The 27,897-nt window shown below is 29.7% G+C and overlaps 1 protein-coding gene, 1 long non-coding RNA gene and 1 pseudogene across 3 annotated transcripts in view; 2 read left to right on the top strand and 1 right to left on the bottom strand.

The window, feature by feature from the left end:
- The window catches only part of LOC149057058 (uncharacterized), a 36,656-nt gene extending 31,540 nt beyond the window's left edge, over nt 1-5,116 (top strand). The window contains exon 2 of the long non-coding RNA XR_016190726.1: nt 4,641-5,116. This is a non-coding gene — a long non-coding RNA (uncharacterized LOC149057058). The remainder of the gene's footprint in view (nt 1-4,640) is intronic.
- Nucleotides 1,862-14,111, bottom strand: LOC107167799 (uncharacterized). 2 transcript variants are annotated; one of them, XM_089222135.1, is made up of 11 exons: nt 10,793-14,111; nt 10,489-10,662; nt 9,424-9,518; nt 5,791-6,064; nt 5,591-5,716; nt 5,128-5,470; nt 3,291-3,384; nt 2,847-3,104; nt 2,692-2,758; nt 2,178-2,346; nt 1,862-2,118 (listed from the first exon to the last, which is right to left on the bottom strand). In XM_089222135.1, the coding sequence occupies exons 3-11, from the start codon at nt 9,508-9,510 to the stop codon at nt 1,992-1,994; spliced, it is 1,545 nt and encodes a 514-aa protein (XP_089078261.1). In that variant the 5' UTR covers nt 9,511-9,518; nt 10,489-10,662; nt 10,793-14,111; the 3' UTR covers nt 1,862-1,991. The 2 variants fall into 2 exon arrangements, with proteins under 2 accessions (XP_089078261.1, XP_089078262.1); XM_089222136.1 differs by lacking the exon at nt 9,424-9,518.
- Nucleotides 14,112-14,523: 412 nt separating this feature from the next.
- LOC149057061 (uncharacterized) lies at nt 14,524-17,903 on the top strand (annotated as a pseudogene).
- The last annotated feature ends 9,994 nt before the right edge of the window (nt 17,904-27,897 follow it).

Genomic DNA, 27,897 nt, shown 5'->3' on the forward strand with positions numbered 1-27,897 from the left:
CGATGCTCGATATTATTGCCAGCCCGTTGGTGGGCAGTTTCTGCAGCCAAAATTCTTCGAGCGCACCTTCCCCGAGATCGTCCGGGACGGCGTTGCGCATATCTCTGAGCATTTGAGAGGGTCGGCAGTCACCTATGCCTCCCGGGAGAACAATTTCACGGAAACGCGTGGATCGGGGAACACCAAAAACATCTATGAGGCGGCGACGGATTCCGTCGTACGTGGCTGAGGGCCCGAGTAAGTCGGTGACAGAGCGGATGCCCTCTTCATCGAGCGCGGTCGAAACGTAGTGAGTTGTTTTTTGAGATGCTCTGGCACGTGAAGGTTGCTTCGGCATGGATGAACCAGTGATCGGGCGCGTACTTCCAGAAGGCTGAGAGGCGAGCGACGGCAGCTACGTCGGGCGGTACAGCGGTCACGGTGGTTAGGGGCGGTGTGGGACTTCCGTTGCGGTTTTCGGCTCCGCCTTGCACCTTCTCGGATGCGTCGTCCATGATGCACTCGCGACGAACTGATCGAACGAACGGGTAAGCGAAGTGCGTGTACCAAATATCGAGGTCACCAATGTGGCGGATGACGAAAGAAGTTACGTATCGGCTTCCGCCAACGTCGTCACTCAGGCGTGACGAATGAAAACGAATAAACTAAACACTACTGAATAGAAATACTGATTTAATTTATTATTAATTATTATTATAAGAGCCGGTTAATTAGGTACAGCGAACGTGACGTTTAATACGGCGTGCGAGCAGCGTTGGTCACGAGGTTTTTACTCTTGGCATGTACGTTACAACTTATAGTTGCAGTGAGAGAGCAGTATATCGCGGGCGTGTTAACTGACGCGTAGTAGCAAAAAGAAGAATGGAGACAATCGGGGCGACACTGATCGACGGTTTGGAAGGGAGTGACCAACGCCTTACAGTGTTCACGTCGTCTGGGGGAAATCATGTGACGGTGGCGCCACCACAGTAATAATGATAGTGATAATAATAATAGTAATAATGATAGTGATAATAATAATAGTAATAATGATAGTGATAATAATAATATTATTAACACTATCACAGATGATATAATAATTTATTATTAATAACTAATAAAGTAATAACTATATTTGGGTTAAAAAAAATCACTGTGACTAAGGATCTAAGTTTGTGTACGTTTTTGTAAGTCTAAAAAACAAAGATTAGCTTATTATTTAAACTTTTTACTTCTAAAGTTCAAAAAATTTAAACAAATTGAATAATTACATAAAAATTAAATTAAACTTATTAAGTACAAAACTCAACAAGTCAAAAATATATGTTGGTAAGTTGTAATTTCTTCACTAGATATATAGAGAACAAAATACCAAGTTAGCTTTGAACTTTTTGGTGTAGGTATAACTACAACTAGATGATATTTTAAAATGTACATTTAACAAATAATTTAAAAAATACTTTAACTGTTGTCTGTTAGGTAATAAATGCATTTCTAATGTGTATAATAGAACTTATGAAGCTTACAAATCATACATTTTGAAAGTGAATTATACATTTATACCTATAAACATTTGTTTTTGAGTTTGTAAATAACTGAACTTGGTGGATAATTTAAATTTGACCATGATGGACATGATGACATTTACTAAACTAAAATAGTTTCAAAATTGTATAGAATTTGAAATTCTTTAAAAAAAAAAAATTATAATAGACATTTAGATCAATATTGCAAGAATTACTTTTTAATTTATACTTCCATTTACCTACTAAAAAAAAAAAATACACTTCATAAAATACTTATTCACAATTTATTTTATAGTATTACAATACTTAAAAAAAAAAACATATTATAACATTTAGAAATATTATACTTATAAATAATATAATATAATATATAGGTATGAATAAAAGTTGGGTTATTTATTTATAAATGAGAAATTAACAATGTTAGAAATAAAAATAGTTTATTACTTTTATACAACAGTGAAAATATGATTATTAAAAAAAAAATTAATTAGACCACTTTAATACATAGTCATTATATTCTTTCATACATTTTAATAATTTCGGTACAAATTTGTCATTAAAAATTCTCCTATTAACCTTATTTCCTTCGACATTTATGTCAAACATACAACTGTAAAGTAGATTAAAAATTATAATAAATTCTAGATATATAGTGATTTATAAAATTACCTTTGGATAAACTGTAGTATGCCAGCTAATTCTTTAGGGTAATTAATGTTAAACACATAATAAGACATAAACATAATTTGAATAGCTTCTTGAATTGTTAATGGTTCGTGCTCCCACAAACACTGCTTATCCACAAACACAAAACATTGTGGATTTGTCCATTTGTCACCTATAAGTTTGTTAAATTATTTACTATTATTAAAAGATAGAACTTTAACCATTTAATTAATTAGAATCATCAAAATATTCAGATAGGTACTTAAAATTGACTGTGAATGGTTTTTTTAGAAAAAATTCTAAATTAAATATATTGCGTTGATTATAAAGACTTATTCAACACAATACAATTTTCAGTTTCAATAGTATGACTTGTTTCAAACTTATTTATGAATTATTATGTACCTAATAGTATATTATTATCTGACAATATCCAAATTTGGAATATTGGCTGCTAAGTGTGGATAATTTTTTCTTGAGGAAATAATTTTAATTTATTTTATAAAACTAATCTTACCCAGGCAAGTCACAACAGGTCGTGTTGAGCTTATGTTTGACTGTAATTCATCAAGAGCATTGGTGTCCTATAATTTAATTTAAAAAAATAAATAATATTTCAATGAATTTATAAAAAAAACAAGTGATAAGATATTGGTGAACATTGATATTTACTTTGAATGAGATAAACATTAGATCGGCATCCTCCTTCATAATAGACATATAGAATAATATTATTGTTAATAATTCATTTGTATCGTTTTTTTTTTTCATTATAGCCATCAATTTGAGTTGCAGGTCTTTATTTTTCCGTTTCTTTTCAGCTTCTGCTTGAATGAACTTTAAAATTATAGGAATTTTCCTATTAAATTTATTGATCACTGTTTCTTCTTTATTTATGAGGTAGTAAAAATGATTTTTGAAGTTCACTGCCTGTAGATTTATATGTTACATTATATTTAAGATTTCATGTAATAATTCACAACAATAAATAAATGTAATCTAGGTAAGAGTCGCCAACTATGGTCATATTATTAATTTTTTTTTTCTAAAAAAATGAGTGGTCATAAAAGAAATATTAGCCATAGATGGTGACTCCATACAATGATCAAAAATTACCTTGCCAAGGAAAGGCCATTCCATTAATATTTTATTAATTGGCTCTGAATTTACTATCATTGCTCTTTGATTAGTATATGTATCTTTCATGAAACTGTGGGAAGATTTGGTTTATAAGCATATTAATTTAATATCATAAAGCTTAATACGTTTTGCATGAAGATCAATGATATTCACTAAAAATACTTAATTATGTCTAATATAAATTATGTCCATTAATTAAAAAAAATTTAATATCCCAGAACCTATATTATTTTCTTTATTATTTTAATTTAAAAAAAAATGTTTCCAAAGAGCCCAATTACCATTGATCTCTATGCAAATAATTTGAAAATCTTTTTTCTTTTTGCAAAAACACTAAATCCTAAAATGATCAGAACAGAGGTTCCCAAACTAAAAAATCCAATCTGAAGTGGATTGCGATTATAATTAATGGTAGATCACATAGCGTTTTAGAATATTTATATAGCTGTATAATATCAAATATTTAATATTAGATTTCTTTAGAATATACATTTACATTGACGTTCAAATTTAATTTTAACATTGTTAATTATCCATGATGATTCCAACTGTACCAGTAACGTGTCACCATATTGTTTAGACTAAAAGTTATTAACAAAATAGTATCAATGAAAAAAAAAAATCATTAGCAGATTGTGGATCGCCAAAATTTGAAAATTTATCAAATGGGTTGTACCGTTAAAAGTTTGGAAATCTCAGACCTAGAATATATATGGTGTAATAGACTTTACGAACGAAATAACTATTATTCTAATTAACATTTTAAATTTTTTAGTTTTTATATATTATAATTCATTGACTCATCATTGTTACATATTGTATAATATAAACATTACATATTGATATTTTAGTACAAAATTTTTTTTTTAAATTTTAAAATACTCATCTTGTAAATATGGTTTTTAAAAAACTTTTGAATAAGGAAACATTTCAAGTCAGTTGTTTTATATTTTATGATTTTTTAAAAGATTAAATTTTTGTGAGACCTAAATTTGAAAAGTAATAACTTAGCTAATATATTTAATATATCCGTGTGTATACAAGTGAAAATATTTCGACTTTAACTACAACCAGTTTCATAACATTATTCAAAAGTGTGTAGGTATACTTTTTGAATTTAGTATTTTTTAGATACAATTCGATTAACTTTAAAAATAAGCTACTGCTACATGATTAAAATGTTTTTACAAACAAATATTTTCTAAAAACCACATTTACAAATTTTTAATTTTCAATTTTTAAAAATTTACCTACTCAAGTTTTTATTTTTTATTTTCATCATTTTATTTATTTATTTATTTATTTCATCATTTCATCATAATAAAGAACTCGAAGAGCTGTTCCAGAGACCGAACATCGCGAATGAAATCAAGAAAAGAAGATTAACCTGGGCAGGACATGCATGGCGGAGAGTAGGATCCATAGTCAGAACAACAATCGAAGAGAACCCGGTCGGTAAGAGACCCTTAGGAAGACCACGCTTACGCTGGGAAGACTGTGTAAAAAGGGACGTGGAAAACATTGAACCAGAGATACCATGGAGAGTAGTGGCAGAAAATAGAGATAGATGGAGAGAAATTTGTTTGGCGGTATGGTCTCAATGACCGAAAACCAAAAAAAAAAAATTTTCATCATTTTAAAATAAATATTAAGCTAAAATTGTTTAAGCTATATGTGGATCTTGAGCATCTGTAAATTATTAAAAAAAATTTCAAATATTTATTAGAACAGTTGTAGTTATTTCATTTGTGCTGCTACATTGTTTATATAATAATATAATAAATTAATAATGTTATATATTATATTATTTTACTTGATGATTTTGCTCCACGATATTTCATTTCTGTTTGATACATTTGTTACAAAATGTACTATATACATTGTTTTTAACCAGGTTTTCTTTTGATCTTGAATACTTATGGTTTCCTTATCCAGTTGTAAAGTTGGAGCATATCGCTCAAGTTCAGTTGCAAATCTGAATTTTTTTTGGATGGATGTTTCTAAAGGATTACTATTATTTTGCTGCCTTTTTTCTAAACTTCTATCTCTTTTTAAATGATAGATATCGTGTAACATAGACATTGGAGTATGTTCTGCATTGGACCCAGATTCTCTATTTAGTATTGTGTTTGGAAATTGTTCTTCCAATTTTCTTTCTAATAAAATAATAAAATAATTTTTAAAAGCAGATACCTTATGGTTATGAGTTATGATATAAAACGTGTGTTTATAATCTCTTCCAACTAAATTAAATCTATCATCATTATGGAGTGTACCTGTCTCTAAAGATTTTGTTATAGATCTTCTGAACTGTGGAGATCTGTTTAAAGTATTTGACTGTGTCAAAGAGGAACTTTCGAGTTCTACAGATGGAGTATCAATATTTTCATCTATTGTAACATCTGAAATTTTTAAATAACTTAATATTAAAGCAAATATTAATATATTTTCTTAAAATAATAATTGTTACCTTTACCTTTAGACAGTTCTAGTTTTAATTTACGACACTGGATTACTTTAATTATACCTTGTAGATCATTTTCAAAATCCAATAATTTTAAATCATCAATACATTCCACTCCTAAATCATTTAGACGTTTGATTAAATTTGGTAAATCTTCGATTGATGATAAATATGGTTTGATTTTATTTATAACCAGTTGCATTTTAAATGTTAATGTTGTACGAGAGTTATCTTGACCATAGCTTTCATCACCATTATTGAAACTACCCATCTTTAGAAATAAATTCTGTGTAAAAAAAAATTTACTATTTTATAATATTGTTAAATAAAATTTACATAAAGTACAATAAGTATAAAAATAAACAAATTAAAAATAAAATTCATAAATATTATAATATTATACAGGATAATAACTATTTTATAAATTGATTTTATGTTTTTATACTATTAATATATGCAATTGTAATAATGTGTGTATATTATTTTAGATTTGAAAATGGAATAATAGTATAGTTATCACTAAGGCTTAACACATAAATTTGGAATCCATCATTCAGGATGCCATCACAATATCAAATTGAATCCCTATTGAATATACTTTTTATTTTTAATGCAAAAAAATTTTGCAAGTATTCCAAATTTGTGTTCCAATGATGTTTTGGTCGCAGAGGTACATACTTCAAAAAATTCCAATCTATAACACTTAGGTAGGTACTTGTATTTTTACTTCTGTAAATTAACTAATAGCTCATAATATGTAGACAGAGAATATGATATTATCTCTACAACATAAATAAATATTATTATCATTTTTCAGACATCATCTTTTCAATTGATTTTATTAGCAACAATTTAGGAAAAAAAACCTTTAAAATACCTACCTATAATGTTTAACAACATTTATATCTACATATTATGTTCTTTCAAAGGAATTTTTGATCTTTTATCAAGTTTTTCAAGTCCTAATAATGTACAATTGTCAATTTTATGGTTTATGATTTCTTTTTTTTAGTTTTATACTCTTTTAAAGTATCTTAAGACTAATTCTAAGTATAAAACATACTTTACGATTACATTGAAAAGATCTTAAGCCAAACATGGAAGCATTGTAAAGTTGTTATGAAAGTAATTTATTTCTCTTAGATTTGTGTATGAACATTGAACAGGAACTTCTATGTGTGTTCTAGGTTAAGTATGGGAATTTTCACAATCCATTGATTCATCCTCTAAATAATTATTTTCAAAGTGTTGGCTATCTTTATATGCTAGTAATAAATTATCTTCAGATTCCTTGCAGTAACGTGAAAAGTATAAAAGGGTACCTACTAACAGTGTCGGACTGGTTCCAAATCTCTATAAAGGGCCCCTATAAGCCGTTTTTTAGCTAAAAGTTTAATCTGATACATTTTTATTATACGTCCAAAACTTTCAAGACTAAACCATGTTTCATAAAAAAACATTCTTTATTTTAGAATCTTTACTAAAATTAAGTATTTTTTGTGTGATCAAAAAAACCGTGCATTTTCAAAGTAAAAATTTAAATAAAATTAATGTTTTGAAGCTAATAGAAATAATTTTTTTTAGTTTTTGTTTTACTTCTTAGTTCTTACTAATCCTACTAACTACTATTATGTTATAAACCATACATAACTGATTAGGTACTATCTTACATTCATTGACAATAGAACGAATAAGATAACATCTATTATATCTTTTAGTTTAATACACATTTGATTATTGAATATATATTTTAAGAAAAACAAGTCGAATTCGTCCATACTTAATTTAATAAAAATCCCAGCATACATCACATAGGTAGTTATAACAATATGTCAAAATGTTATAACAAACAATAACAAACTTAGTTATACTACCTACCTAAATAATAATACTCTCCATTGGAAAGTCAAAATTGTACTGGTTTTGTGTTGTATACTTTTCATATTATTACACCTACATAGTAATTCGTCACGAGCTATAGCCTATAGATTAAGTGATATTATTTACAATTATTTATTAATAGTAAAAATACTTTTTGAACCCTTTTGCGTTTCCATTTTGTAAATTATTATAAGATCTAAAACAAAAATAAATATAAAATAATAAAATAATAAATCAACAAGCTGAGGGCTCTGTGATAAATTGCTGACTAGTGGTCCGGCCCAGTCCGGGTCTGCCTACTAACATTTTCAGTTTAACCTCCAATTTTATGACTAGGTACCCAAATTATCTCCTAGTATTACAATAAAGGCAGACTTTTTTGCAGGGTATGCTGGTATTTTTAAATATACCTAGCTCAATACAAAAAATAGCATGCCAAAAACTCTTAATTTAAATAACTCGTCTCATAATGGATATTCGAATTTAAATTCAAAAAAAAAATTAAATATGCGTTAACTTAATTTTTAGTTTTTGATATTTTAATTTGGAAAGTTTTGTATTGTGATTTCATTCAAACAAAATAATAGTATAAAACCTATAAAAATATGGTAATATTATATATATGGTATTATAATTATAATATAATGACAAAAAATGATATTCAAATTAATCAACATTATTTTTATTTCAGAAAGTAGTATGAAAACAACTAAAAGTGCAAAGGCTAGAATTTTCTGAGAAAAAATTCACAATTCTTCGATTGTGTCTTTTGACTTCTATATTTTTCTTTTTCTATATTAAATATTAATGTATTATCACGAGTTAACAATTTATTTTATTATTTGCTGGTGATAATGAAAATATATTATGATTGTAATCAAAACATATACAACTAAAAACTATGACTGTAATAACTGCCTATATTAGATTACATGGTATACCAGGCATCCCCTTGCATACTTCTATGAGTACTAGATACAGGTACCAAGGGTTGGTCATTCCAAGAATTTACTTTTAGTATAGAAGTTCTTAAGTTTTTTTTTTTTTTTTTTTTTTTTTTTAAACGTGGGAGCGAAGTGTAGCTTTAATTTTAGAAAAATAATTACAATAAATATAATAAAGAATACATTAAAAAATTTTACTGCCTACTCTCATTATTATGTTATCTTTTTTTCTACCAGTCATAAATGCTCTAATATTATGAACCTGCAAAATAAGTGGTTCTACTTCTAATTTGTTTAATGTTGAAAATGTTACTGAGAAATTTTGGTAACTACTATCTATACATGACACTCAATTAAGTAAAGCATGATTAAATAGATATTTTCCTGAATAAGTAGAAAATAAGCAACGCTTGCAAGTCAACATAATTTTTAATTTTTGTTGATAATTTTGATTTATAAGTATTTAGTTTTAATTGAGTACCTAGTTAGCAGTTTTATTAAATAATAATAATAATCAAAATATGTATTGGTAGGTACTTAACTTTAAAATTTATACATATAACTTTGAAATTCAAATCTCATTAAAAATGTTGTTACAAAATTCTAGAGGTTCATTTTTATAAATATTGTTTTTATTTATTTCTGAATAAAAAAAAATATGGAATTGTTTTTGACATAATATTATTGTTAAAATATAATATTTAACATATTTTTTAAATTAATCTTGAAATTTAATAAATAAGACCCCTATTTTTTAAAACTAAAAAAAAGTAATTTAAATTAATTTGAAGAGAATAAAATATGTAAATATAAGTATTACTTTTGAACATGATGCAATATTCATATTTGAGTCGCTTTGATTGCTGCACTGGCTATAATTTTCACTTTCCATGTTATCGTTTGGCATTGATATAACTAAAAATATGAATACATTTTGCTCTTAAGGAAATCTTTAAAATGTTTACTTCACTCTATAAATACATATTATTTTTAATTTCATTTCATTTTTAAAAATTTATTTTATTGTTCATATTTAGATCAAACACTAAATGCAATCATTACTTTATATTTTTTATAAAATACATTATTAAGCATAATCTAGCATATTATTATTTTTATTTTTTCAAATATGCAACCGATTTGAAATTGTTTGATTTTTCATCAAAAAAATAGTTTTATCACACACTCCTTTAAAATTTTTTTGTTATATCTCAAATTGACGATAATATTTATTGGACAATTTATAAGACTACCTAACCTATAAATATATAAATTCCTTATCAAAAAGTTTGTTTTTTTTACTAGTTAATAATTATTGATTTTGCTCTCAATCATAATAGGTGACACTACAGCTAGTCTAACTAATGTTATAATAATTGATAGAATGGCGACATTGTGTCGCCATTAATTGCTACTAACGTCGTATCCAATAATCAGGTAATACGATAAAATAGTAATGATATAGGTATTTCATTAATTAAAATGTAAACAGTTGACGATTTTATATTTTTTTTAATGTATGTTGGAAATTAATGTGCCATTTACATACTATCCAAACGAATATAATAAAATATAAACAGCAGAAAATTTCCAGGAACTTAACCAAATTTGTACCAAAAATGTAGGTAAAACAAAATACAAAAAATATAAGTACCTACCTACCTATGAATATGTTTTTTAATACTTATAATCCACTAATTCACAGACATATTATTATCTTAATATTAATTTGATTTTTTTTAGTTTAATTTCACATTTTTTTTTATTTCAAAAGCTATTGTAAGATTCAATTACTTAATTATTATTGAAAGTCGTCAAGTAAATAAATTCAATAATTGTTACAATTACATCTTATTATATATTTATATGTTTTAGTAAAATTTACCTTGTGGTCTGAACAGGAATCAATAAAGTTCCAATAAACAGTGAATTGTTACGAGAAATAGTTGTATAAATTATGTGATCCTGTTCGTAAATCAATGTTCTGTAATCGTACACAGCAATGGCAGAATTATTATAATGCGTATGACTTATTTCGATTGAATAATCAAAACAAAACCTAAAAAAAAAAAATTAAAACTTGTATTGTAAAAAATATTTTTGAATACATTTGGGATAGGTAAATGTATTCTTGAACGAAAAAAATGAGCATGCGTTGGTAAGAAATTAAAATTTATAAAGGAACTTACAAGATTACACGATGAAAGAGAAATGAACCATGGACGCCGGGATAAGGTCACTATAATATCATTTCGATAAATCTCCCGTCGCGCTCAGTGGAAAGACGGTCACAGCTACATTCTTTTATTCCCCCACCAATAAGACTGGACTGTGGAATGTATAGAAGGGCTCTTCGTAGAGAATTCCAGTGGTTACAAAAGTTTGTTAATTTTTTTTAAATAAGTGAACAACTACTTTTTTGTAATTTTTCAATTGAACCGAATGTAGTTCGTCACAACATACAATAATTTCAAGTTACATTTAAAGATCGGAATACTTTATAAGCCGCATCCGTAAAATTACACATGCGTTTTATTATTAGGTTAGGTTACTATACTGATTCTACGAAAATTAATTATTGCTATTTATTAGTCATCTGTGGTGTTCCACTGATCACAATTAAACATGTTATATAAATAAGTGATTCTCAACCTTTGTGTGACGGTGACCCGGAATATTTACCAAATTTTTCTTTTGATGGCGGAAAGAGTGATGACCGTTTAACGAAATTATCTATTCCCAAACGGTTTCCGTTTTAAAAAAAAGAAGTTCCCCAACAGCTCAAGTTTTGGAAAATACAAATTCCTTCCCATTCCATACATACGTATTTGGGACAGTTACTAAAGGTTAAAGTTTTGTTTGTGTTTTTATATTTTTTTCTTTAAGCACACATTACAAATTTGACGTTAAATAAAAATATATGATTAGTTGACTATTATATAATAATTGTACTTCAATCAGTATGCTAATAACCTTAAGAATATTTGTCAAATACTTAAGTCATTTGGAAATAAATGTACGTATTCGTAAAATGGTTGTCGGCGGGAGTCGTTTAAGAATATACCAGTTCATAAAATCCTTCACCCTTATTTTGACTCTTATAAAATGTATTTAACAAATCATAATATAAATAGCATTTTATTATTTTATAACATATTATCATAGTTTTAATTTTTTAGTGACCTATATAAAATTATTCGCTAAGGTTGAAAAACGTTGAAGTAGATCATAATTTATTTTTAATGTCAAAGAACAACGAAAAATAATAATTTTTATTACGTCTATCATTTCATAGTAATATTATTATACTTAATAACCGACAAGTGCAGGATACGAGCATGGAAATAATTTCGGTGGCGCCAAATGTGATCATTTACTGCGAAGTGTTACAGTAATTTCGATCGGGTGGTGGGAAGAGGGATAAATGCGATACAAGGTTGTCTTTAGACTATTGTTCACCGTACAATAGCGAGCACGGTGCGCATACACATAAGTCTACTTAACGTTCGGTTGGAATTCGACACCTGCAGGCAGTTATAACTGAATGTATATTAACGTGTTTCTCTGCAATAATCATTATTTTTTCAAAACGCATACCAGAAAAACCAGTTTGTTAACAAATAACAAATAAATATATTATATACAGGGTGGATTTTTAAGCATCTTATCCCTTATTTTATAACCTAATAGTAAGTACATTTATTTAAATTCTGGTTTTTAGAATTTTTAGGTAAACTTAGCACCGATCACCGATCACTGATTTGAGTACTGCCGAGTCCGTCACTACAAAGTCTACTGCTAGCGAGGCAGACCGACACCGAGAGGTGAAAAGCAGCGTTGCACTACCAGAATACCAGTACCCAGTAGATTAAAACGACGTCACCTAGGCCAAACCGCTAACTCCTGCCCACACTGCTGCTCACGGATGACAATCTCTACATTTCATAATCACCCTCCACCCCACCGACTACTTACCCAGGTCTCGACGTCCCAAATTTGGGTAGAACACGATTGCAAGCGTACCCTTTTGTTTTACGATTGCGCGTGTTAAATATGACTACACAATTGTGCAATGTTGCCAAATTTAATAACACAATTTTTTTCTAACTTAAATTTATGTTCTCAACTTTTAATTTAAGAACTACAAATGGTCCGGAACATTTTCACCGTCCATTTAACGGACAGTTTATGCGTGTTATCCTGCAGTCCCAGTAGTCATTTCTGTTTTAATTCAAGCACAAGCTGAAACGTCCACAAAATTGTATTCAATCGTACAAAAAGGTTCTATCAAAAAAATGACAAAAAAAGATAAGCTACTCAATGATGAAACTATTAGTTTATATAAAAATTATAAACATAATAAGACCCCTGACAAATTAATTATTTATTTAAGCGAACTTAGCCAGCTTTATACACCTAAGACATTGTAAAAATGGTACCAATATTTAATATTATGATCTCGTTTTATTTTTTGACTGTTGATGGTATACATTAATTAGCATATTAGGGTATTTTTTATATGTATTTCATGAAATGTTCGTGTATTTTATTATTAATTGCATTGAATCTGTATGAATTTGGACTAAATTATTATTAACAACTCTTAACTCAAGCAAAATTAAATAACTTTCAATTTTTTTTTTAAATACAGCCAATAAATTAAATTATGCCCAATTTGGCAACGTAGCCTGAAGTTTAACGATCAATCGTACATATATCTTACCCAAAATATATGTTCTATTGTCCCATTAAAATGTGTGCAATCGTATTATGAAAAAGGTAAAATGCTCGCAATTGTATTTTACCGCCAAATTTGACTCATTGGGTAATAGGGTAGGTATACGCTTGTCTAAGCCATGCGATCTACTACACAGGAGATCACTGTAATCTTGACTGTCTCACGATATGTTATCCATTTCAATCGTTTATTTAACATTTTAACGTTTTAATATCATTTTGAAGTCTTGATGAAGATACGTATTTCAAAAAAGCAGAACTCTGACCAATGACAACTTATTTCTACATTTAATTCCAATTCTTCAACATCTCGAATAATGGTGTGGTTTTTGGTTTTTCCACTCCTGTGTATATTATTATAGGGTACAATATGGGTAGCTTTTAAGTATTGAAAAATCGGTAACTGTCAATAAACTAAATGAAAAACATTACAATTTTATAATTAAGTTTGGTCTATTTTTATTAAAACGTTATTTATCATATAATTTTTATTTATAAAGAAATTGAATTATTTTCACTCAACATACATAATAATTATTTTCAGTTTGGTTATACAAATGTTGAAAATTTTTTTTAAGGTATTAATAATATAGTATCTACAACAGATAAAGACAGTGATGTTACTGATATCAATTGGCGTGGGTATCAGAACTTGAGTTCTGACCTATAATGGGCAAATTTAGACTGCTAGACTGTGAAAAGCGGCCATTTTTATGCGCAATCTACTTGCTTTTTGTCGCCAACTGGACTACATATTGAACACATATTATGTAACGATATTTTTTATTTCGTGTATGGTATTTTGTAGTTTCTAAATTATTAGAAATACTCAAATACCCAACATGATGTCAATAGTCAATAAACTGACCAGACTTGCGATTAGCGGTTAGATACTGTGGTTTTCGTGCTTAGAGCAATAGTGTATTACTGAGAGCAACTGACGGCATACAGGTTAAAGATGTTATAAAAAAATTTCAATAAACAATCTTGAATTAATCTAGAATCATTTAGTGTTGTAGGCGACGTGCGTTAATTTTTTTTTAAACCTAAATCCCTAACCTAACCTAGGTCCGGTATTATGGTTGCCATATTCGTTCCAATTTCACTACCGGTTTTTACTAAAGTGTCCCGATATTTTTCAGTGGTTTTTGTCAAGAGACTTAAAACTTATTTAAGAAGTACTATGACTGAAAATAGACTCAACGGTTTAGTCATGTTAAGACAAGTATCCATAGAGAAGAACTTAACTCCTGAAGAAGTTATTGAACAGTTTATTTAAAAAAATAGAAGACTAAAATTTTAAACTATTAAAATTATATTTTATAAATTAAATTTCTAGAGTAGGTACCTATACTAGCTATACGTTATATTATATTTCAATGAATGACTGAGTGAGTGGGGTACATAATGAATCTGATTTGATGAATTTAGATTTTATTTTATATCTTTGATTATATTATTATTATTGTCATCCACTTAGAATCGTTTTTCGTATATTAGATATATCAGATATTATATAAGTATGTGCCAATGGTCGAATCGTGCAAATGGGTACGTGCGTATCACGAGGATACAGTAGCATCCCACGCTCGCGCAGTGTTCCGGTTCACATCCTGTTATTCGACGAATGGATCTTCGCAGAGAAAATTCCAAAAGAATCCAACGTGGCGTCAAATCGGTTATCACACTTATCAGTACACATTTTTCAAACGGTTATCAGTTTATCACTGATTACGAAATATACTGCCTTTATTTGATTTTTCATAGAATCGTATATTTATTAATCGGTACCTAAGTTGTCTAAGTTACATTTTACAGCGTTAAAAAGAGTACAAGTTAACTGAGAAGCTCAAAAAATTATGGAACAAAACTAGGTTTAAAGGGGGCTATTTCACCAATAAAAATTAAAAAAAAAAAGGTTTATCGATTTAATAATGTAGAGACGTATGGCGCTTGTCTCTGCGTTGGTGTTAAAAACTCTTCTGTCTATGGCTACCTTCTCGTATTCCATACACCCTATGTTCTGTCTGTCTAAGCATTTCTATATGATCGGCGGGTCAGTAACTGTAATTGTTAACTGTAATTTGGGGGGGGGGGGGGTAGTGGGCTGCAGCCCCTCCCGAAATTACAGTATTAACTGTTAACTATATTATAGTCTCTAATTCTCTAGGTGCTAGATAATTATTGTTAGTCGCCATATATTATAGCCCACTCCAAAAATTATTTCTAAATATGCTACTGATATTTCCTATGTATAGGTATTAATGATACCTGAGATCACATTAAATAACAAATAACCAGTTATTAAGAGATAATTTCAGCGACTAGTTTTCCAATAAGATTGTTATAATAATAAAACTAAGTTTATCAACATTTTATTATTTATTATTATAAGTTAGTATAATATTAGTTCTTTCTATAAGAAAGAAAATCCCGGTTATTATGAGATAAAATTTATATGAAAATAATAATAGTACTTGTATTTTGTCTCAACTGACTGTATACAATTAATTATAAAATTATTTTTTATTTTTTATTTTTTATGATTAATTTATTAATATTACAATACAAATTATTAGTGCAATGAGTTCCAGAGATTGTGTTCTATGTAATAGGTACTACATTTTCAACAGTATCTAATTTAAATAAACATTAAAAAAAAAAAAAAAACATACAGATATTTTACCACAGTACATATTATAATATCAAGTTTTATAAATGTTAGGCCATTATTAAACACAAAAATTGTTTCATTAAAAATAAAAATGTATTTTATTTTGATTAATTTTATACAAAATATGTCTAAATATGTCATCTTATATTTTGAATACATAATATAATATAATAATTTATAAGGTTAATCGCATATAGAAAAATGGTTATACTTGTAACAAATGTAATCAAAAATTTAATTCGAAAAAAAAATATTATCAGACATTTGAAACACGAACAAAGTGAAAAAATTAAATGTTCATTTGAGAATTGTGACAGGTCTTATAAAACATTAAAATGTTTTTCCAAGCATTTAAAAAATGATCACAACATTGACATAAACACAGAATCACTAAGTTTCAATACTAGGGAAGGTATTCTGATTTATTAAAAATTTTACAAATAAATAATAACCAATAATAAAAATAAAAATTGTCAAAGCAATTATTTGGTTTAGAATTTAAGAAATGGAAAACCAATATTGAAGACACTAACATTTGTCAATATGTTCAAAGAACATCTACCAAAACTTACTATAATGTAGAATACACATATTATATTTGTCATCGGTCATACCATCCAACATCCAAGATTAGCTAGCTAGCAAGGTAATACCATTTTTCTACTTGAAATAAATGATTCATGAATTTAAAACGCATAAACTAAAATTATATTATTAAAATATGAGTTATATTTTATATTTAAGGGTCAAAGGAATCCTAAAAGTAGTGGATCAGTAAAAATTGGAAAGGTTTGTCCATCATTCATAAAAGTATGTATACAAAAATGGAGCCCAATTTCAGATAAAATGTTGTAGTACTCATTTATTTCATGACAATGAAATAGGGAAACAAAGATTACATGCTGAAGACAGATGTCAATAATCAGGTACTCATAATAAAATGCAAAAAATATGCTTGATTTTCTTTTGTGTAGACACATTAAAAATTAAAAAGTATTATGATAAATACCTTTTTATTTATAGCTTATCCTAAAAGTAACCAATCACAGCTTAAAAATATTTATGTTAACATTTTTTTAGGAGAACTAAGTATGGGTGTAACGGTTCAACGAGTTTTAAATGATGTTTTAAATTCTGCTACTATAACTGATTTTAAAAGAATCCATTTATTAGAAAAACGAGATATACATAATATTAAACATGATTTTAAAAATTGATAATTATTCTACAAAGATGCATGAAAATGATTTTGTTAGTGTTTGCCTGTGGGTAGAGAAAATAAAAGAAAAAGGTTCCTGTTGCATTCTGTTTTACAAATAAATCAGATACATCTACATATAAATTATTTTTTGAATGTATCAAGTGTAGTAGGACTTATCAAAATCAAAGTATTTATGTCTGACAATGAACTTGCATTTTATAACGCATGGCAATCTTTTATGGGTCCGGCTTCTAAACAACTGTTATGCACTTGACACATACTAAGAAATTGGAGTAAAAACCTTTCCAAAATTCACTCACAAGAAAAAAAATCTATGGTTTATAAAACATTAAAATCTTTAATGCATGAAACTGATAAAAAAAAATTTTACTTAGAATTAACAAAAGTCAATGAAGATTTAAACAATTATACAGATACTGCAGATTTTGGTCAATATTTTGCGAGAAGTTATTCTTCAAGAGTTGAAAAATGGTCATTTTTCAATCGCAGACATGTTGGTATCAACACGAATATGTATTCGTAAGCTCTTCATAAAAATATTAAATATTGCTATTTAGAAGGAAAGCAATTCAGAAGACTCGATTTAGCCATTAATGCAGTTATGTTGTTGGTGCAAGACAAATGTTTTGAAAGGTTCATTAAGATTTCAAAACAAAAAAGGTCATAAAAAATATTACAAATTATCGCCAGTCATAATAAAAGTGCTCAAGTTGGATATGATTTTAAAAGTTAACAGCTTCACATGGGTGGTTAATTCACAAACTGATCCTAAAACAAAATATATTATAGAAAAAATTAATTTACCTTGCAGCTACTGTGTTTTACGTTGTGAATATTGTAAAATGTGTGTTCACGTATTTAAATTTTCGTGTATGGACAATATTAAATACTTAAATATTTGTAAGCACATCCATGCGATTACCATATTAGATGTTTTAATAGTTCAACCATTATCTAATGTAAATACATCGAATAGAGATGAAATTGATAAACTGAGAGGATAAATTTTAAATTATTCAGAGACAAATAGTACAGATTTACACAAAGAAGTGAATAATAAAATGGAAGCAATGTTAGACATGTACAGCCGAGCAACATTAAGTATAGAGAGCCAACATAACATTTTAAAGCATTGTGATAAGATACTTACAATAATTTCCAAAGAAACGAATAAATCAATTGAAAATGTACCTACTAAAACTATATCAATGTAAAACACATAGAAAAGCAAACCAGATTTTATTCAAATAATAAAAAAAAAAACCAAACATTAATCCTCCTCTTTCTTCACTTTAAGGCAATTTAATTAGCGACTCATTGAATAATTCCAGTGGTGAAGTCTTATATTTTCATTCATCTAATGATCATACGTATTTTTAATGAGAATTTTTTTGACATGGACAAAAGTCTGAAAAACATGTATTTACTATTTTGTAATTTTGTATTAATAATTATTATTGATTTTTTTTTTTTTGTATTACTATTTATTTATTAATTATTACAAAACAATTTGTCACTAGCATAGAGCATATTACTCTATGGCAGGTCAGTGTCGCATGATTATGGGGGATTGACAATAGTTAGCGAAAAAAATACTGCTCTGTCGGCGCGTACCGACGGACGCGATAGTTGCGGCGGCGGCGGCCTGTTGACACGCTGACACTGCTGGTGTTGTGGGGGTCGGGGCTCGGGGATCAGGTATTATGTAACATTGCCGCTCATGATATTTACTGGCGTGCGATAAGTATAATAATTAATATCAGGTATAATAATAATTCTAATACCCAACAGGTACGCTCAATGTTAATAATATAAATATAACACGTTGAAAGGTATGCTCAGGAGGACTATAATAATATTAAGAGCGGTAAAATTCTGTGACGTTACAATAGTATTTTGCAGCTATATTTTTAATTATTGAAAATGATGCAGGAATTTCAGCGAAAAAAAGTAAAGGCGATGCTTTGAATCAGTCTTTTAAGATATCTTGTTGCTGCAAATCTATTATTTGCTTTTAAAGCTCAACAGGTATATCTTCAACATCAATATTAAACGAATTGGCGAGTAGTTAAAAATACTGTGAATGTCATTTGAAATCTTGAAATCGATTATTAAATTCTTGTTGAAGTATCGAAATATGTAGCTTCAACAAATTTAACTGTTGATAATGAAAATTCTGACGATTCAAAAAAGTTTTTACAATTCGGAAAATGTGTTAATTCATTTTGTTCATTGCGATAATATTTTCAATTTTATTTCAAATATTTAATATGAAACGATAAGTTTTTTTGATATGATATTCAATTATATTTTGTTGTAGAATTTAAAGTGGGCCGTATTCAATAGACTCGCGCGACAGATGTGGCCAGCGGGCCGCCGGTTGCCGACCACTGGTATAGAATATAACTTTCATCCTCCTAATCAAAATTACAATTTTTCGTTTTTAATATGGTCTGTTAAAGAAATGATTGAATCTATATAATTCACAGTTATGTGTATTTCCAAAATGTATTTTTTTGTTTTTAATTTAGTATACAAAACAAATATTTAAGCCTACCAATATTGTGTGCATAAATATATGACACTAGAAACCTGTGAGTTATTATAATAGAGAACACTCACAAAAATGTAATGACTAACTTATTGTCAAATAAAAATAATATAAAAATAACAGATAGAAAATACAACTTCAATCGCGTACGCGGTGTAGATCGGTTTAACAGGTGGACGATTTCAGCTGTTTGAAGAGGCATCACTTAAACTGTCTTCTTGATCAATTTTGAAACAGAGAGATGTGTCAAATTTAGAAATCCAGTGTGTATAAAACGCTCTAGCCACAGTTGCTGCTTCTTGATTTTCTAATGAAATTTCTTCTGGCCATCGAATGATTATAACAAAACACGTGAGACAATAATGGAATACCTCCAAAAAATCGGGCATCATTATAAGATCTAAATTATCGTGTTCAAATCTCTATGACGGTTTAGAAAAAAACATTTTTTTTTACAATGATTACAATGATAACAGAGATAATTACATAATGATACCTTAAACAATTTATGCTATTATTATTTATTTACTGTTTATATTGGTAAGTAAATATAGTTTTTGAATTAGATTTAATAACGTTGATATAGCTAATTACTTGTTATCAACCTGTAATAACTGAGAAACTGCTTCCGACAAACTCGTATCACCGATAATTTTATCATCGTGTTGTAAATAATTATAGGATTTTAGAATAAGTCAATAAAATACTCCTGTAATCTTATATTTAGCACTTTAACTTATATTGAACAATAAAACACAATAGCTGTAAAACGTTCGCGACGCGCTGTCCACCTACACACTGGCTCTATACGTGCACTGTCCACTCTCTCATCAGTGATCACCCCTACCACTATAATATGTTAGATAACATTCGAGCATCCTGATGAGTTTAAGTCTCCTCACTTAATGAACATTGAAAACAAAAATAATATGAAAACATGTAATACATTATATATAATACATACATTTTAATAGTTAGTAATTAATTAATAGGTAGTAAATAATAATTTCAAACTTAATCCATTACTTTTACATCTTACACATTTTAATAATAGACTAAACAAAAAAAATAAACATTTAAGCACTAGTTTACATAGCAAGTAAAGAATTCTTACTATATATATAAAAAGAAAAATAATACAATCAAAATCATATTAGGAACATCCTGTTTCTTTAAATTTAAGTCTGTAGGAGGAACTACGTTTTGTATTTTAAGCATAAAAATTAATACGTACCTATACAAACACACATAATTACAATATTGCCTCACAGTATATACAGGTTAGTGTAGACATGGTAAACAAAAAGGATCAACATAGTATAAAGTAATCACATTTTATAATCCTCATGACCTCATGCCATCTTCGGTGGTCGCCTTATCCTAGCCGTTTTTGCTACATCTGGCGAGAGTTCAGCAATGGACTTTGATAACTGTTCTGCAGATTCTTCTAGTGGTCTGTCTGGGTCAGCCTCTCTTGCTACACATTGTTCTTCTGAGGTTGTACTAGATTGCTTGTCATCCTCTTTCGAATCTGAGTCAGGCAAATTATATGATTTCATCTGAGACACGTGGACTGTAGTCACATATTATCTCCCTTCTTCTGCTCGCAATGCTGACACACTGTATACATCATTAAGTCTTGTGTCACAATGAGTGTTCCACGATACTAAGGTTGTAGTTTCGTTGATTCACCAGTTGCCTCAGGGGGTCTTTTTATGTAGACAATGTCTCCCTCCCTTTAAACGATTGGCGTGGAGTGCTTTGTATCATACCTAAGTTTCCACATTTCATGCTCTTTTGCTATACGTTCGCATACCCTCTCCTGAAGTCTTGTAGAATCATCCCATACATCATATTTTACCACATGTAGCAATACGCCATCCTTGAAACTGGGAAAATAGCCATACAATACATGGAAAGGCGTGTCTCCCATAGTTTTATTATATGCGTTGTTAAGGTTACACTCCACCTCAGCAATATGCTTCTCCCAAGTACGGTCTGTTTCCATAGTAGCTTGTATAACAGGAACTAAAGTCCCATTAACCCTTTCTACCTGGCCATTTGCTTGAGGGTGTCTGACGGAATTTAAAGTGTGTTTGATACCATAACGAGAGCAATATTCCCCAAACGCACTGGATGTATAAGCTGTACCCCTGTCGCTTATGATTCTCCTTGGAATACCAAACTGTAATATATACATTTCTAGACTAGCGATAACACCTTCCGTACCACAACTTCTCACAGCATACAGTTTCACATACTTAGTTAAGTTATCTATCATTACCAAAATTTATTGGTTTCCTCTGGTAGACTTAACGAATGGTCTTAGATGATCTAAGTTTAGTATCTCAAATGGGCGTGTCCCTGGTATAATTGGATGTAATGTTCCAGGTTGTTTTCCTTGGGGTACTTTAGTTAAAACACATTCGGGACAACACCGTATATGTAAACGCACGTAGCGGCGCATCCGAGGAAAATAATAACTTTCCATTATTTTACCGACAGTCCGGTCTACTGAAAAGTGACCTGACAGGTCGTGAAATCGTACGACTATACCCTTATGCATGGAGTTAGGGACAACCCACAATTTACGAACTACCTTGTTAACTTCTACTTCCTTGTATAGTAGTTCAGATTCCAATACATATTCTTTCACCAACGCGGATTCACTGACGGAGCGTCCCGATTCTTCACGTCGTAAAATATCCACAATTGTTTTTAGCCTCGTATCGGTGCGCTGCATCGCCATCACTTGCTCCTCCTCAGTAACTAATGTAAGTACTTCCATTTTCTCATTAATGATCTCCGTCTCCGTGTCGCCGGAAACTTTGACAGGTTCTCTACTAAGAGCGTCGATGTGTGACATCTTGTCGCCGGCTCGATGTTTGATTTCGTAGTCGTATTCGGTTAACAAGTAGCCCATCTGGCCACCTGCGGACTAATTGTCTTTTGAGTATTTAAATGGACCAACGCCTGACAATCCGTCACAATAACAAAATGTAGTCCAATCAGGTAGTGTCTCATTCGGACTACACTCCAAGCAATCGCCATTATTTCTAGCTTACTTGACTGGTAAAGTTTTTCCGCCGTAGTGGTTTTTTTGGATACAGTATGCACTAAATGTAAGCGATTGTCAGCACCACGTTGTAACAACATGCCACTAAGTCCAATTCAGCTTGCATCGCAGTGCAACTCAGTATGGGCTCCAGGATTGTACAATCGGTACGGGACTGGAACTTAATTTTAAAAAAAAAATCCTTAAACGTATTATCCTGCTCTTCTTTCCACTTGAAATTCTCAGAATCCTTAAGCAACTCAGTAATTGGTCCAGCTAGTTGAGCATACTGTGGTATGAAACGTCGGAAGAATCGACTAAGTCCCAGAAATCTCCTCACTTCACGTTTGTTAGTAGGTGTTGGAAACTCTTGTATCTACAAAACTTTCTGTTGTCCAGCGCGCACGCCATTTGAGGGTAGTAAAAAACCAAGGTAAGACACCTCATAATACCCAAAATAGCACTTACTCAACTTAAGTGTTAGGTGTGTTGTCCGAAATACTTCAAATACCAACTTCAACCTATCCAACATTTCCTCGTACGATATAGCAGGCACCAACACATCATCCAAGTACCACATAGCAACCTATCCCTTCAACGGATTGAGTACCTGTTGCATTAACCTTGAGAACTCATATGGGGCATTAATGAGACCAGTCACCATTCATTCAAACTGACCTGTGTCATCAGGAGTGATGAATGCGGTTTTCGCCTTGGCTGCTTCCGTAAGAGGTACTTGCAGGTACCCGGAGGCCAAATCCAAAGTGCAAAACAATTTCGCCCCATACAAGCTCTCCAAATGATCATACAGCTGTGGTGTAGGGAATACCCTTCGCACCGTTTAAGCATTAAGCTTTCGGTAGTCCACCACCAGTCTGGGATCACAATCCTTTTTTTGGACTAGGAGCACCGGGGAAGCATAAGGTGAAACGGTATCTCACACAATTCCCGTTTCCTTCCAACGTTGACTATCTTTGCGATGGTTTTGCGTTCAGCTGCACTCGTTCGGTACGGTTTACACACAACCGGAACAACATTGTCCACAATGTCCATTTCAACAACATCTGTGCACCCCAACTCTCGTGCACTAAAAGCAAAACACATTCTGTAACTATTGATTAAATGTAATAATTTATTTACTTGTCCCTCAGAAAACTCAGGTTTGTAATTAACCATATCTCTTGTAATTGTTCTACAACTATTGAGGCTGTCCTGAACTGGAGTATGTATTTTATTTTTAACGTTGCCTACAATTGTTCCCTTATCCTGGGCTGTAACATTTGTAATCTTCACACTTCTTGGAGGTATCTCTTCAAAATTCTTAGTTGTTATTGCAGTATACAGATTTTCTTCCTTATAGGGTATCTCAGAGACTTCGAAAGGGAGCTTCGTTCCATAGGCAAAGTGTAACTGATCGCTTGTTTTAATGAATGTCACGTTATCCTTATCCACAAACGTACGTCCGACAATAACATCATACTTTAGTTCATCATCCACAATAACACATTCAACTAATTCTTTTACAATGTCAATGCATAACGTAGCTTGAGATTCTCCATAACTGGTCACGGGTTGAGTATTTCCATATACCCACATTTTAACCTCTTTTGGTGTCACCACCAACTTGAATTTTTCAGCTACCGATTTCCTGATTATGGAAAATGCGCTCCCCGTATCCACTAAGCCTGAAACAGGTTCATTGCTATTATTTATAAATACATGCTTAATATAACAATTTCTGATGCGGATTGCTGTTGACCAAGGTTACTTCTGACTTTGTTGCTGTACAATACTTGGCAGTATGTCCTTCTATTGAACACATTGAACACTTAAATGGTCGTTTAGTACGTGTACAATCACGAGTGATATGTCCAAATAATTGACAGTTATAACACTTGGGCTAATATTCTTTAGGTTTGAAATTGTTGGTTTTAGTAAGCCCTGTAGGTATGTTAAGATTTCCATGCTCATTCGGTTTAGTCTTGTGCCACTTGTTATTCGTCATTGATGTAGTACATGGCTTAACAACGGTTTCTCTGGGACGTGTATGATCAACTCTTCCTGAATGTTCTGCTTTAACCTCTATAAACATTCGTATGTCGGCCAAAAGTTCTGGCTCTGTATTTCTGATTTTACAGGTTATTATCTAAATTTAAATACTTTCTACATGCATAAAGACTCAGGTGAATAACAAAAAGAGAGGTAGAAAAATTGGAGTTACTTGATAGTAGAAAGTAGGGTTGACTTAAGGTTCAAACAGAGTACATGCTGGTAGTCTACCTGGTAGTCTACCTGGTAGTCTACCTGATTTTATTACCATTATAGTATATAAACTAAAAATTGTCAATTCAAATAATATTATTTATAAATTACAAACAAATATATTTATAGTGAAAGATCTTTTTCTATGTTAAGAAGATTGAAAAATTATATGAGAAGTACTATGACACAAAAACGTTTGAATGATTTGGCGATTCTCAACTGCCATAAAACAATTGTAGAATCTTTTGGACCTATGCAAAATAGGAAATACTTTTATAAGTAAGTGTTCAACAAGAAAAAATACTTTCGCATTAAAATAATTGTATATATTATAATATAATGTATTGAATAATAAAAAAAATGTTTTCATGTAAATAATTTTAAAAAAAATAAAAGCAATAAAGAAAATTTAAATAATATACATGCATAAAATTTTATTTTGCATCCTAGAGGAGTATTAAAATAGAGTTAAGGGACAATTTGGTAATTACTCCTCCCGGTAAGCAAACTACAGCATACTATAAAATTTTTTTTCGCTTAATAGAAAAGTTTGCCCCCGCGCTAATATCTAAAAGTCGGCGCCTCTGCTGGTAGACCTACTGAAAACACACACAATAAAAAAAAAAAAAAATTAACACACTAAATAATTGTACAATATTTAAATACCATGCAGGCGTCAGAACATTATTTTTGTGAGAGAAACCTATTAATTATTATTATAGTTACTACTTTACTAGATAGAAAGAAAAACGGGAATTCTCCCCCGAAATATTGAATAGAAAACGCAATCCTTGGATCATCTTCATGTAAGGTTTCGTTTCTAGGCGAATGTCTGCTAATTCTTCCAGATACCTTTGATAATAATTCAATATTTTATAAGTTATTTAATTTATACCCCAATATTCAAATTATAATAATATAATATATATATATATATATATAAATTCTTAAATTCTTTAAATACTCATGCAGGCACTGGACCAATGGTATTCCACCTATGTTTTTAAAAACTTGTAGCTCTGTTCTTGCTCATCCACTTCATATTATGGTTTTCAATAAATCATTAGGCTTAGGTTATTTCTCTAACATTTGGAAAAAATCATTTCTAACACCAGTGCATAAATCAGGTGATAAACATAATGTTACAAATTATAGACCGATTCCCAAAATGTCCATTATTCCGAAAATGTTTTAAGCTTTAATTACAAAAAAGTCGTCTTTAATTATGACCCCCCTTATTTCTAATAACCAACATGGTTTCAGACCCAAAATGTCGATTTCTACTAATGTTTTACTTTTTCAGGAGAAAATCCTTTTGGCCTTAGATCAACGTATTCAATTGGACACTATTTATACAGACTTTTAGAAAGCGTTTGATAAAGTTAACCACAACATTTTATTATATAAATTATCTTGTTTTGGTATTCATGGTAAATTTTTTAATTGGTTAAAATCTTATCTATGTTCTCGTACCCAGGTGGTAAAAATTAATAATTATGTTTCTAATGATTTTTTGGTTAGCTCTGTTGTACAACAAGAATCGCACTTAGGACCCCTCTTATTTATTTTATTTATTAATGATTTGCCATCTATTTTTGATAGCTCAGTTAATATTCTTTTATTCGCTGATGATGCTAAACTGTATTCAGTTATTAAATCACCAAATGATGCATTAAAATTGCAGTCAAATTTAGATGAATTTGTTGAATGGAGTCATGTTAATCACCTTCCATTAAATATATATAAGTGCAGTGTGATAAAATTTTCTCGAATAAATAATATAATCACCTATATTTATTTGATTGATAGTTTTATAGTGACTAGAGTTTATTCTATCAGAGACAGGGATTATTTTTAATTTTAATATGGATTTTTCCATCCATCTAACCTTTATTAAAAAAGCTTTAAAGATGCTTGGTTTTATTAATAGAAGCACGACAAATTTTAAAAATACCAATGCCTTAAAAACTTTATATTTTTCCCTGGTTAGGTCTCATCTTGATTTTGGATCAATTGTTTGTTCACCTCATTATTTTTCATATACTAGTCTAATTGAAAATGTTCAGTATAAGTTTCTAAAACTATTATGCTTTAAATTAAATATACCCATCACAAGACAATCATATAAATTGCAAATTTTCCAATTGGGGATCGCATCTTGTGATTTGAGGAGAGATGTTGCGGATATTATGTTCTTATATGACTTATTAAATGGTCTTATTTATTCTCCGGAGTTATTATCTCACATTGGTCTTAATGTACAAACTCGCGTATTAAGAAAATCCAACTTCTTTCATGTTTCTCTTTCCAAAAATAATTATATTTCAACCTCGTTTTTACCCACAGCTCTGTCTTTGGCTAACAGTATAATGAATAATGTTGATTTTTTGCTATGTCGCGTTTTGTCTTCAGACAAAATGTTTATCTGGCTTTAAATTTAAATTCTCTTGTTTAAATATTATTTTATTCTTATTTTTTTATTTCTTTGTGTATCCATTTATTGTTATTTATGATTTTTACTGTACTTTATATTTATTATTTTTTGGCTGTTAACTATTTCCATTGTTACAAATGATTTTATATAATTATAGTGTCTAATTATGTTATAAGATAAGCTACACTGTACTTATATTTTTTCTAATTGTTAAAAGGTTTAATACCCGTTTAGTATGCATAAATAAATAAACACAATTTAATCTCAGGCTGTTAACAAAATGGAATATGGCGTTGGATATAAAGTCCTAACAACAATACTAAAAATAACAAATATGTCAATGATATTATTAGAAGTTA

Source organism: Diuraphis noxia, unplaced genomic scaffold, assembly GCF_037042655.1.
Source record: "Diuraphis noxia isolate RWA-SAM2 unplaced genomic scaffold, SU_Dnox_SAM2 contig0003, whole genome shotgun sequence".
Lineage (NCBI taxonomy): Eukaryota > Metazoa > Arthropoda > Insecta > Hemiptera > Aphididae > Diuraphis > Diuraphis noxia.

Coding starts and splice junctions, on each gene's coding strand:
- LOC107167799 (XM_089222135.1), bottom strand. CDS start 9,510: ATGCCAAACGATAACATGGAAAGTGAAAATTATAGCCAGTGCAGCAAT. Junction 5,717..5,790: donor AAAACTAGAACTGTCTAAAG/GTAAAGGTAACA, acceptor TAAAAATTTCAG/ATGTTACAATAGATGAAAAT. Junction 2,119..2,177: donor ATACTACAGTTTATCCAAAG/GTAATTTTATAA, acceptor TCTACTTTACAG/TTGTATGTTTGACATAAATG.